Source organism: Megascapheus bottae, chromosome 8, assembly GCF_031878675.1.
Source record: "Megascapheus bottae isolate mThoBot1 chromosome 8, mThoBot2.hap1, whole genome shotgun sequence".
NCBI classification, from domain to species: domain Eukaryota; kingdom Metazoa; phylum Chordata; class Mammalia; order Rodentia; family Geomyidae; genus Megascapheus; species Megascapheus bottae.
The window spans coordinates 40,109,854-40,122,528 of record NC_143516.1 but is presented as its reverse complement, the minus strand read 5'-3'; the positions used below and the strand labels follow the sequence as shown (position 1 = coordinate 40,122,528).

Sequence of the window (12,675 nt, the reverse complement as noted above, 5' to 3'; positions counted from 1 at the left end):
CTGCTTCCTAAGTAGCTAAGATATTACATGCATGAGCCACCAGCACCAAGGCTGCCAAGTAATTCTTGCATCTTAACTTATTTTCCTGCCTTATCATTTCTTTCTCATTCAGTATGACTCAACTCATTTAAAACTTCATACTTGGAAGTCTTCAAATCCAATGTCTTTACTACACCGAGATCTTCTTTTCCTCTCTCCACTTCTACTACATATTCACATATACTACAGCAGTTCAGACTGACTCTGCACATGTGTCCCACTAAAATGAATTTTCATGTTAATGATAACTGCTATCATTTGGATATTTGCTATGTGCCAGGTCTTGTTCTAAGTACCTACACGAACTCATCCATATGTCACAAAACTCTATGAAATAGGTTCTATTATTATACTTACTTTACAGATGAAGAAAGTAAACTGCCTGAGATAGTTACATAACTTGGTTGTGGTAAAGCCAGGATATAAACCTAAGGTTCACATTAATCAATCCAGCAAGGCTTTGATTCCAGAACTCTTGCTCTCTATACTTTCCCTCATGAATTCCTGGACGGCAGCAACTATTTCTTATTCTTGTTTGTACACTCCATGCCCAGAGCACCTCAAATATTTGTGGAATGAATTAAAATTTATAATTTTCTCATAGTCATCCAAGAAAAAGTTTTTTATAAATAATGTAGGTTTTCAATCAGTAATTACAGACATGAATCTAGAAGGGGTCTTTCATACACATGAAAGAGACTAAATTTAAATTTCTAATAATAAAGTCAAAGATCTCTGAAGAATTTTACTATGTAAAAAAGACTATGGTTTTTCAGGTAGCCAAGTAACTGTAGTGCACTCAGGCACAAAATGTCTCTTCTAAAGAATCAATCTCTTCCATAAAATGTCGAAATTTATCTACCATTACTGCATACTAAAGTAATCCCATCTATCTCAATCTGACAGACAGCAGAGTTTTAAGGACAAAAGCAAAAAGGCAGAGTTTTATTTGTTTCTTTTTGTCAGTCCTGAGGCTTGAACTCAGAGTCTGGGCACTGTCCCTCCTGAGCTTCTTTCTGCTCAAGGCTGGCCCACAACTCTACTTCTGGCTCTTTTTGTTTATGTGGTACTGAGGAATCAAACCCAGGGGTTCATACATGCTAGGCAAGCATTCTACTATTAAGCCATCTTCCCATCCACGGCAGAGTATTTATACAAACTTCCTTTTTTATTTTTTTCCCAGGTTCTGGGGTGTGAACTCTGGGCCTATGCATTGTCCCTGAGCTCTTCATTTCAAGGCTACCACCCTACCCATTGAGCACAGTGCCACTTCTGGTTTCCTGGTGATTAATTGGAGATAAAAAGTCACTCAGAGGTTTTAGTGCCTGGGCTGGCTTTGAACTGAGATCCTCAGATCTCATGAGTAGCTATGATTATCACCAACCCTGGCTTGACCAATTCTTTTGTGGAAAAAGTATCAGTTGGGGGTGCTGGTGGCTAATGCCTATAATCCTGGCTACTCAGAAGGCTGAGATCTAAGGACTTGAGTACAAAGCCAGCATGGGCAGGACATTCTTATCTCTAATTGACCACTAAAACAAAAACAAAAACAAAAAAAACAACTGAGTGCTAGCCTTGAGTAAAAGAGCTCAGGGGTGGCGCTCAGGCCCTTAGTTCAAGTGAGCTCAAGTCTCATGACTGACAAAAAGAAAAAAAAAAGGTATTAGTTGTCATCTTTTAAATAATTAAGTACCTGCCCTATGATATTAAAAGCATTTATAGGGGCTGGGAGTTTGGTCTAGTGGTAGAGTGCTTGCCTAGCATGCATGAAGACCCGGGTTCCATTCCTCAGTACCACATACATAGAAAAGCCAGAAGTGGTGCTGTGGCTCAAGTGGTAGAGCATTAGCTTTGGGTAGGGGGGGAAATACCCATGGACAGTGCTCAGGCCCTGAGTTCAAACCTCAGGACTGGCAAAAAAAAAAAAAAAAAAAAAGCATTTATACATTCTTGACAGTAAGTAGTATATATGAAGTAAACTTACAAAAGCAAAACATACTTTAATTTTAACGATTTATACAGAAAATTAAGTTACTAAACTTAAAAACTATTACCCACAAGTGGGTAATTACATACTGCATAAGCTGAGAGGCAGGGTTGATGTACTGTCTCCCTTCAGTGCCTACACATTACTATGTATATCAAATGCTTGGGCCACCCTGCACACCACTGTCCAGCTCAAACAGGTCCACGTTCCCTCCTCCAAAGAGCTTGTCTTTCAGAATGCAAACCTTTTCTAACTTGAGGAAGCTGCTTTAACCCAACACTCCAGCAGGAACTGGGGCAGTACCTTGTACTCAAACTCAACATCTCTGCAGCAAAATGCATGAATATTCAATTCACACTCAGTAGGATAAATAAAAAACTATAGTCTCACATTCATTCAGGTCAGATTTGTAAGTGTGAAAAAGAACATTCGGTTTTTTTGAGCTTTCAGAACTTTTAAACTTGGAAAAAAACACTATATTGTATTACTACACTGCATTCAATCTGCTTAGTCTTCATTTAAGAACTGAGAGGGTTTTCTTGGCTGCCACATTCAGTACAAACTAATTTCTAGATTAAGTCTAGACGTAGTAATACCATTAGAAACTACCCAGTTAAATTTCTTACTTCAACGTGGAGGAAACTAAAGCCCAGATTGTTAAGATGACTTTCCTGGGGCTACATAGTATGTATCTTCAGCAATGAAACTGGGGCATAGAGATCACTCACTGGTCTCTTTCTCTCTCTCCTCTTCCTGTCTCCTCTCTACTCTCACTCCTCAGTTTGAAATGTTATATTTTTAAGTTTTTCAAAATAATGAAATAATCACATATAGAAAGCTGCAAAAAAATTATATAGAATCCTATGTATCCTCCACCCTGCTTCACCCAATTGTGGTTAAATTTTTAGCTAGAGTACAACACTAAAGTAAAAAAAAAAAATGGCATTGATACATTAATGTTAACTAAATGACAGCTATTACTCATTTTCAGCGTTTTGTTACAATTTACATTCACTTACATCTGTAAGTGTACACATACAATTTTGTTCATTGTCCACAAATAACTAGCATCACAATCAAGACTTCAAACTGCCTTATAACAATACACCTCTTCAAATTGATTCTCCTCCTGAAACCCACATGGTCCATAACTCCAGAAATCATTAAGGTGGGAGCCAGAAGCATGGCCTAGTGGTAGAGTGCTTGCCTGGGTTTGATTCCTTGGTACCACATACACAGAAAAAAAAAAAGCCAAAGTGGTGCTGTGGCTCAAGTACCAGAGTGCTAGCCTTGAGAAAGCTCAAGGACAGTGCCTAGGACCCACGCTCAAGCCCCAGGACTGGCAAAAAAATTAAAATTAAAAAAATCACTAATGTGTTCTGTACCTGTACAGTTTTGGCATTTTGAAAATGAAATAAATATTGAATGAATGAAATTGTTACTGCATAAAGTGTATCATACACTTATAAGACTGTGCTTTGTCTAAGAAACGTTTACTTTAGGTTCTGAAGATGTTCATTTATGTTTTCTTCTAAAAGTTCTCTATTTCTATAGTTTTATCTTCATACTAAAACCATTTCAAACCAATTTCACAATAATCAATTTACACTTTTTTTTTTTTTGGTGGGTCATGAGGCTTGATCTCTGCCTGGGCACTGTCCCTGAGTTCTTCAGCTCAAGGCTACCTCCCTACCATTGAGCCAAGCCCCACTTCCCGTTTCCTAGAGGTTAACTGGCTATTGGCTATTCTAGCTGTCTTCATGTTGCTCATTTTATCGCCTTTAAGATCATCCATACACCCAGTAGAAATATGACTGTCTGGAGAAGACAGAGAAAGACAAAACTATGAAGGAAGAAGTAATACATCACACCACTATAAAATTACTCCTAAGCCAGATACCAACGGCTCGAGGATCATGGTTTTAAGTCAGCCCCGGCTGAAAACTGCCCCTGAGATTCTTTTTTTTTTTTTTTGGTGGGTCATGGGGCTTGATCTCTGCCTGGGTACTGTCCCTGAGCTCTTCAGCTCAAGGCTACCGTCCTACCCCTGAAGAACAGCCCCATTTCCCATTTTCTAGTGATTAATTAGAGATAAGAGTCTCAAAGACTTTAGTGCTGGGATGGCTTTGAACTGCGATCCTCAAATCTCAGCCTCCTGAGTAGCTAAGATTACAGATGTGAGCCACCTTGCCAGGCTGCCCTTGAGATTCTTATCTCTAAATTAACTACCTGAAACTCAGAGCTGTGCTCAAAGTGGCAGACTGCTAGCCCTGAACAAAAGAGCTCAAGGACAGCACCAGACTCTACGTTCAAAGGCTACAACTGACTAGAAAAACAAAAACAAACTAACATCCCCAAGTTTTCCATGAAAGCTTCTTTATTATTCTAGGTCAAGTCATTAGCTAGTCATTTTCTTCTGTTAGACTTGTAAATATACTTGTGTCGAATAGAATTCACACAAAACAGGGTCCATATTTCAGATTACTTTATATTCATAAATTTCAATAAACTTGCAATTGAGGATTACCTAATTGTTTTGCAACATAAATATCCTAGATCTCAAACAAGGTTAAAATTTACCAATTGCTATATTGATCATTAGTTGATCAAATCTCAGGATTTTTTAAAATTTGCTGTCAATTCTAACTTGAACTGTTTAAAAGTGTACTACTTCTAGACTTTTTCCCTTTCCTCAATAGAGTAGCTTTGATAAAGAAAAGAAAATAGTGAGTAATAAATTGCAGTAATTTCCTTTTTCCCCTCCTAATATTTGCTAAAATAATGTAATTCACCTAAATTTTAATTTTTTTTTGGTTGGTTGTGGGGCTTGAACTCTTGCCCCTGAGCTCTTCAGCTCAAGCCTACTGCCCTACCCCTTGAGCCAAAGCACCACTTCCCATTTGAGGCTCACAGACTTTAAGTCGGTGGCTTAGGCCTATAATCCTAGTTACTCAGGAAGCTGAGATCTGAGAATCAAGGTTCAAAGCCAGCCCAAGCACAAAAGGACCTGAGACTCTTATCTCCAATTAGCCTCTAGAAAATGGGAAGTGGGTCTTGGCTCAAGAGTAGGGTGATATAGCCTTGAGCTGAAGAGCTCAGGGACAATGCCCAGGCTCAGGGGTAGGGCAGTAGCCTTGAGCTGAAGAGCTCAGGGACAGTGCCCAGACCAAGTTCAAGTCCCATGACCCAACCAAAAAAAAAAAAAAAAGTCTCACAGACTTTAGTGATTGGGCTGGCTTTGAACAATGATCCTCAGATCTCAGCCTCCTGAATAGCTAGGATTACAGGCATGAGCCACCAGTGCCCAGCAATTCACCTAAATTTTAAGGCTATTAGATATGTTTAACTATAAACAATATAGTCCAAGGGTTAGGGTACTGATTGGAGGAAAAAAAAAAAGAGCAAGTACAATTCCATAAGACCTTGACTAGTCTAGCTACTACTCATCTTTTTGAGCACTGACTACTATGCTGAGAATATCTTCATTATCAATTTGCTAAAAGGACTTCATCAATTTGTAGTGTACAGTATATGAAATAAATAATACTGCTAAATAATTCACATTTTAGCTCTAATTTACCATAACCATAGCCTGCCTTAAGAGAACAGAGTACGTTTATATGTGTCACACAGTGCCTAGCAATGTGGTCTAATGGTAGAATGTTTTCCTGACATGAACAAGGCCCTGGATTCAATCCCCAGCAGTGTAAAATAAATTAATAAAATAGAATATGCATCCTTTTACCCAAAAGGTTCTTTGCTCATTGACTGCCTGTGAGTTTAGATCCCTTAATTTGCAATACACTATCACAGTAAGTTAATGAAATTCATGCAATATTAGCTTACAAAATACAAATTATATAGGATACCATTACAACTTGGCTAAAGTTTGCTTTTTGACTTGTTCCTCTACAATTCTTTCAGTAGTAGTTATGGGACTACTAGGCAGGTAACCTATAATCAGGAAGATTTCAGAGCCATTAGTTTCACATTTCCTTTTTCCCATTTAAACCCACCTCACTCAGATAATAGTACTACATCTCACCTGATATGTTTGATGGCTTCAAAAGGGACATTTTCCAAGACTCTGATACTCTAGTAACTAAGTAGATGAACTGCAATTCTTTGACTATAACATTAATAAGCTTTAGAGCTGCTACTCCTTCAGTATTTTCTAAAGACATTACAATACTCAATATACTATAACACTACATCCCTCATTATTGGCACTATCATTACTACCACACATAGAAATCTCCTTGATTAGCAAAAGTTCAGAAACTGCCTGGCACCAATGGCTCATGCTTGCAATCCTAGCTACTTAAGAGACTGAGATCTGGATGATCTCACCTCAAGGCTGGGCAGTAAAGTCTGTTAGACATCATCTAAAAAATAATCAGCAAGGCCAGGAGTGTGGCTTAGTGTTGTGTTTGCCTAACATGCACAAAGCCCTAGGTTTGATTCCCCAATACCACATACACAGAAAAAGACAAAAGTGGTGCTATAACTCAAGTGGTAGAGTGCTGGCCTTGGGAAAGACCATACCAAGCTCAAGCCCTAGGATTGACAGGAAGGAAGGAAGGAAGGAAGGAAGGAAGGAAGGAAGGAAGGAAGGAAGGAAGGAGGGAGGGAGGGAGGGAGGGAGGGAGGGAGGGAGGGAGGGAAGGAGGAAGGAAGGGGGTCAGCAAAAAAGTAGGTCTGGAGACGTGGCTTAATTGGTAAAATAACAGCCAAACAAGTAAGTAGAGCAAGCACAAGGCCCATCAAACAAAACAGTATCACCAAAACAAAATAGAAAAAAACCTCCCAGGTGCTAATGTCACAAGAATAAACAGAGTAGCCTGAACTAATGCTTAGAAAAGATCCATGTCACAAAAACATGGAGTAACTTGAGAGTGTAAACTGGTATTACATTGGGAAATAATTTGCATTATCTTTTAAGGATGAACATGTGTCTACCCAACAATTATACTTCCATATCCATATCCTTAAGGTATACACAACCAAGACACAAAAACAGATTCATAACAGCACTCTTGGTAACACCAAAAAATGAAAACAATCAAATACTAATTCAAAAAGAATGAGGTATATTCATACAATAAATTTCATATATCAGTGCAAAACTAATGCAACAGATAGATACACAGTATGGATTAATCTCAGAAACAATGATGAGGGGGGAAAATTACTAAATCAAACAAAGGGAACAAAAGTAGCATGTTACTATTTAGGGAAACACAGATAATCCAAAAAGAAAAAATTAAAAGACTCAGGATAGTGGAGATCAAGAAGATGGACTGGGGATTACTGAAGTTTAGGAAGCATCAACAGGTTGGCAAAGTTACAGTTGTTACGTATTACTAAAGTTAAAAACATAGACATACACATACACACATACCTACATAAATCATGTCTCTGTGTTCTGAGTATATATCACTTACAATCTCTGAAGAGCATTCCATCTACTATATAAATTTAGATCAATCAAAAAACTCCATTGGTATGGTAGTAATGCCTATAATCCCAGCTACCCGGGAGGCAGAGATGAGAAGCAAATACTTAAGAGGCCAAACTGCACAAAACATTAAGAAGACCTCAATCATTATTAAGCTGGGAAGGGTAGCATACTCCTGTCATACAGCTATGTATCAATCTGTAGGTTCAAGGATCTTGGTTAGAGGCCTATTCTATGTAACATGATAGTCTATCTGAAAAATAAAGCAAGAAAGGGCTTGGGTCTTCACTCAAGTGGTGGAGCCTAGCATGGACCCCAAATTCAAACTCTAGTATAAAAGGAAAAAAAGGGACCAGGAGTTTGGCCTAGTGATGGAGTGCTTGCCTAGCATGCACAAAGACCCAGGTTCGATTCCTCAGTACCACACACATAGAAAAAAAAAGCCAGAAGTGGTGCTGAGGCTCAAGTAGTAGAGCTCTAGCCTTAAGAAAGTCCAAGGACAATGCTCAGACCCTGAACTCAAGCCCAAGACTGGCAAAAAAAAAAAAAAAAAAAAAAAAAAGTAAAGCCAGCACAGTAGCTTACTCCTGTAATCCTAGCTACTCAGGAGGCTGAGATGCGAGGATCAAAATTCAAAGACAACCCAGGCACAAAAGGACCTGAGACTCTTATCTCCAATTAACCTCTAGAAAACTGGAAGTGGGGCTTGGCACAAGGGTAGAGTGGTAGTCTTGAGCTAAAGAGCTCAGGGACAACGCCAAGGCCCAGGGGTAGGGTGGTAGCCTTAAGCTAAAGAGCCCAGGCGGAGAGCTGAGGATGCTAAAAGCCAGCCAAGGCACAAAAGAACGTGCCTTATCTCCAAGTAATCTCTAGAAAACCAGAAGTGAGGCTATGGTTCAAGGGGTAGGGGAGTAGCCTTGAGGCTGAAGAGCTCAGGGATAGTGTCCAGGAGCAGGGTTCAAACTCCATGACCCCCCCCCCCACACACAAAAATAGTAACAGCTATTTCACAAAAAAAATTAAGAAAAGAAAAAAGGCAAGGGAAGTGGGTAAAGTTAAAAGACTAAAGGAGGGATCTTTGACACTACTGATATCTCAGGGAACGTAATTTTTTTGAGGGATGGGGCTGTCCTAGGTATTGTTAAGTCAAGGCCCACTGGCCAAATGGCTCCCACTTATGATCATCTAAAATATCTCTCTACCTTGTCAATTGTTCCTTGGTGGGCAAAACTGTCCCTGTAGAGAACCACTACTCTACATATAAAAGCCAAGAAGAGGTAAGGAAATATTCGTGATTGAAGGAAAGTAACAAAACATGACTAAATGGAATACTGATCCTAGTTTGGATCTTGTACTGGAAGATGAAAATGCCAAAAGGACATTATTAGGCCAATTAATAAAATTAGGGTATAAATTATGAAAGTACTGTACCAATATTAACATAGTACCTAAGTTGAAAACCAAACTATAGTTATGCAAAAGAATATTCCTGTAGGGTGTGGTGGCTCACACCTGTAATCCTAGCCACTCAGAAGACTGAGATCTGAAAATGGCAGTTCAAAGCCAACCAGGGCACTAAAAAGTCCATGACTCTTATCTCCCAGCAGCAGTGAAGCGAAAAGTCACAAAAGGAGAATCATGAAAACGGGCTCGATAAAGTCAATTCGAAAGAGCTGTCTACTTTCAGCCAATCTCTTTCTCTCCCGTGCTGTTTCTAGGGATAACTTCTTGAAGAGTACCGAAAATTAATCTATTACACTGTTTAGAGGCCATTTCTAAAGAGTGACCCAAACTGACACCCGTGCGTGATTTTTCTACCGCAAATCCCTGACGTCTCTTCAGCCTCAACAGTAAAGCGACAAAACGAAAAGGCATGTCAAGAAGAGTCTGTCCTAAGAAAACCATTCATCCATTCCGCGGAGCAATTAAGAAAAGACCCGACCGAGCAGGCAGGAATGTCTACTCCCAGGCCAGAAAAGGAGAGCGTCGACCCTGGCCAGGAGAGAGGCAGCTGGGGTGAGCGGGGCATGGACGGGAGAGGGGTCAGCTCACCTGGCCGTGGTGAGCAGGGGGTGCCGCGTCCCCACCAGCTTCCGCACCTGCATGGCGATGTTGCTGAGCTCGTCGCTGAGCAGGCAGCGGAGGCTCATGAAGGACGTGGGGTAGCCCACGATCTTCTCCGCCTCCGACACCACCTGGCTCCAGTGGGCAGGAGACCTGGAGCACCAACCACGCCAAGAGCCAACCGAGGAGACCGTGTCGACAGACCCGGACCACCACAGGCGATGTGCGGGGCCCGAGGCCCCGACACGCCGGGGCCAGCGCGAAAGCAGCAGCCCGAGGCTCATGACCGGAGTCGGGAGTGAGGGGTGGGAGGAGGGCGGGCCAGGGAGCCGCGGTCGTCCCCACACAGCGCGGGAAAACCAACTCAGGGCTTGAGGAGGGGCTTTCCCAGGATCTCGACCCTAAAAATACGGTGGGCTTTCGGGAGCCGCGATCAGGAAACGAACTTTCGCTATCTCGATGGACCGCAACTCAGCGCCGCCACCGGCCACCTGACACAGACACCACTACCACAGCAACCGCCGGCATGGGGGACGCCATGTTGGAGGCGTGGAATACGACCTGTCGTAAAGCTGGCCAGGCGGCCAGCGGAGAGGCGACGATCGCACTTTGCTTTACGGCGCCGACGAGACCAGCACGTAGGGGCGGGGCTCTGGGAGTCCCGGAAGGCGACGAGTAGAAGCCTGCCCCGCGCGGCTGCGGGCGTCCTCCACGTCTCCTGTGGCCGTGACCGTGGTGTGACGCGGTGCCTGGAGTCGGAGGCGTCAGGGCTTCTCTGGCGCGCACGCGAAGTGGGTGTACATAAGCATTTGGGATGGCAGGGAGGGTCGGTGTGTACCGAAGTCTCTCTTCCGACTCTCACCGCTGCCCAGCCTCTGACCGGGGTGAGTGCGGCCTCCTGGGCTGTGCGCTGCCCGAGCCGTGGGCCACGATCCCTGGGGATGCAGAGGCGCACGGTAGCCCACCCTGCGTGGGCCGACGTGGAAGGGTCCTCTTCCCTGGGATCGTCTCCCATCGCCATTGGAATCGCTGGCTTCCTCTCTGAGCCTGTTTCCACATGTGTTCCTTCACTAGGTGGAGGGAAGATGCCATGTACCCTGCCTACCCTACCCTACCGGTACCAGGACTTGACTTCAGAGCCTGAGTCCTGCTCCTTCGCCGTTTTACTCAAGGCTAGTTACAAGTTCCACTTCCAGCTTGTGTGTGTGTGATTAATTAGAGCCTTACAGATTTTTTTTAGGGGGAGGGGGGCCAGGCCGCTTCAGCTCATGATGAGTAGCTAGGATATGACAGTCTTGAGTCACCCAGTCCCCAGCTCGCCTTTCTTGCATTCCTCTTATGTCTGATGACATTTAGGATTCAGAACTGACCACTGGCCTGATCTATTATTAAAGTGTCTTCGAAATTTGCAGGACCAAACTGAGGACAGCCAGCTTGACTAAATGTTTAAGGCCACACTGGCCAAAAATGTAAACGCAATCCAGAACTAGGTTTTTTTTTCTTTTTTTTTCTTTGGCAAGTCTTGGGGCCTGAACTCAGGGTCTGAGCACACAATGCTAGAGCTCTACCACTTGAGCCACAGCATAGAAAATGTATGTGATACCGATGAATCGAACCTAGGCAAGCATCTACCACTAGGCCAACCTTTCCTGGCCCCTCTTTTTTTTTTAATGCTGGATCTGATACATGCAAGTCAATTGCTCTGCCTTGTAAGGCCCCTGAAATAACTGAGTAGATCCATGACAAACAGACATGTATTCTTTTACAGGCTCCAGGAGGCATCTACCAGTATGGACTATTTTGTATGCCCCGCAATGACATTATAAACACTCAAATGGCCCTTGGCAAGAATGAAAATTAAAAGATTCTTCACCCCTGAAGGTAATAGGCTACCAATGCTATTTTTCCTCATTACTAAGAGGAAGTCGTGTGGGTGATCATTTAAATAATCCTACCTTTTCTTCAATTATGTCTAGTGTTTGGCCCGTTTATCACCTCAAAAAAAAATGTTAAACACTTGTTAATAAGGGATGTATTACCTACTTTTTTGTGTGTGAGGGGAGTAATAATGCATGTTGACTTTGTCCCACATATCCCCCACTCCTTGCAAGGAAAACACTACCAGTTGGAGCCACATCTCCAGCCCCTCTTACTTTTTACACTCACACACCTTCTTAAACTTTCTTCAGTTTTTAAAACCATTCCTCATTCCTGTTTCACATTTTTAAACTCACATCATGAGAATTAAAAGTGTGGTGGGCTACATTTTTATGCTTCATAAAAACTGGGACTTAAAGTGGGGCAAATTAAGGAAGAATTAAAAAAGCTTTTCTGGGGCCTGGGAGTGTGGCCTAGTGGTAGAGTACCTACCTAGCTCGCATGAAATCCTGGGATTCCTTATTACTACATATACAAAAAAAAAAAAAATCCAGAAGTGATGCTGTGCCTCAAGTGGTAGAACATTAGCCTTGAGAAAGGACAGGCCTCAGGACTGGCAAAAAAAAAAAAAAAAAAAAAGCTTTTCTCTACAAAAAGTTTAGCTTCAAACTCCGTTTGGCAAATTTCCCTTGTGATTTAGAATTTTTATTTATAAAAATTTAAGTTGACCATGTGCTGAAATCCTGAGCCTTTATTTTAATCTCTCCCCATGTCCCTGGATTATGTCTTCCTCTTCCTCTCTCCTGTGACCTGCCACAGTCACAGAATCCACGCCCCTGGCATGGATCTATGCTTGCAATGGGAGCTCGTGAAAAAAAATGTTTGTTTTTTTTTTAAGTTAATCCAGGTGCCAATGGCTCGTGCCTATAATTCTACACAGGAGGCTCAGATCTGGGGGAGGTAGTCCAGCTCAGGCAGGAAAGGCCATGAGATACTTAACTCCAGTAAAATACAAAAGAAGCCAGAAAGGGAGCTGTGGCTCAAGCGATAGAGTGCCAACCTTGAGTAAAAAGAAAAAAAAAAAGCTTGGGGACAGTGTCTAGTCCCTGAGTTCAAGGCCCCAGAACTGGCACACACACACACACACACACACACACACACACACACACACACACAATTTGTATATAACATCCAGGGCTATACTTCATCTGAAGTAAATTATGCTTAAGATATAAAAAGTTTGTGCTCT

General features: G+C 42.2%; 1 protein-coding gene across 2 annotated transcripts in view; it reads right to left on the bottom strand.

Moving 5' to 3' along the window:
* Pdss2 (decaprenyl diphosphate synthase subunit 2) overlaps window positions 1–10,087 on the bottom strand; it is a 212,268-nt gene extending 202,181 nt beyond the window's left edge. For both annotated transcript variants that reach the window (XM_090338343.1, XM_090338342.1), the window contains exon 1: window positions 9,537–10,087. In XM_090338343.1, coding sequence (XP_090194469.1) covers window positions 9,537–9,832 — 296 coding nt within the window. In that variant the 5' untranslated portion in view covers window positions 9,833–10,087. The remainder of the gene's footprint in view (window positions 1–9,536) is intronic.
* Window positions 10,088–12,675: the final 2,588 nt, after the last annotated feature.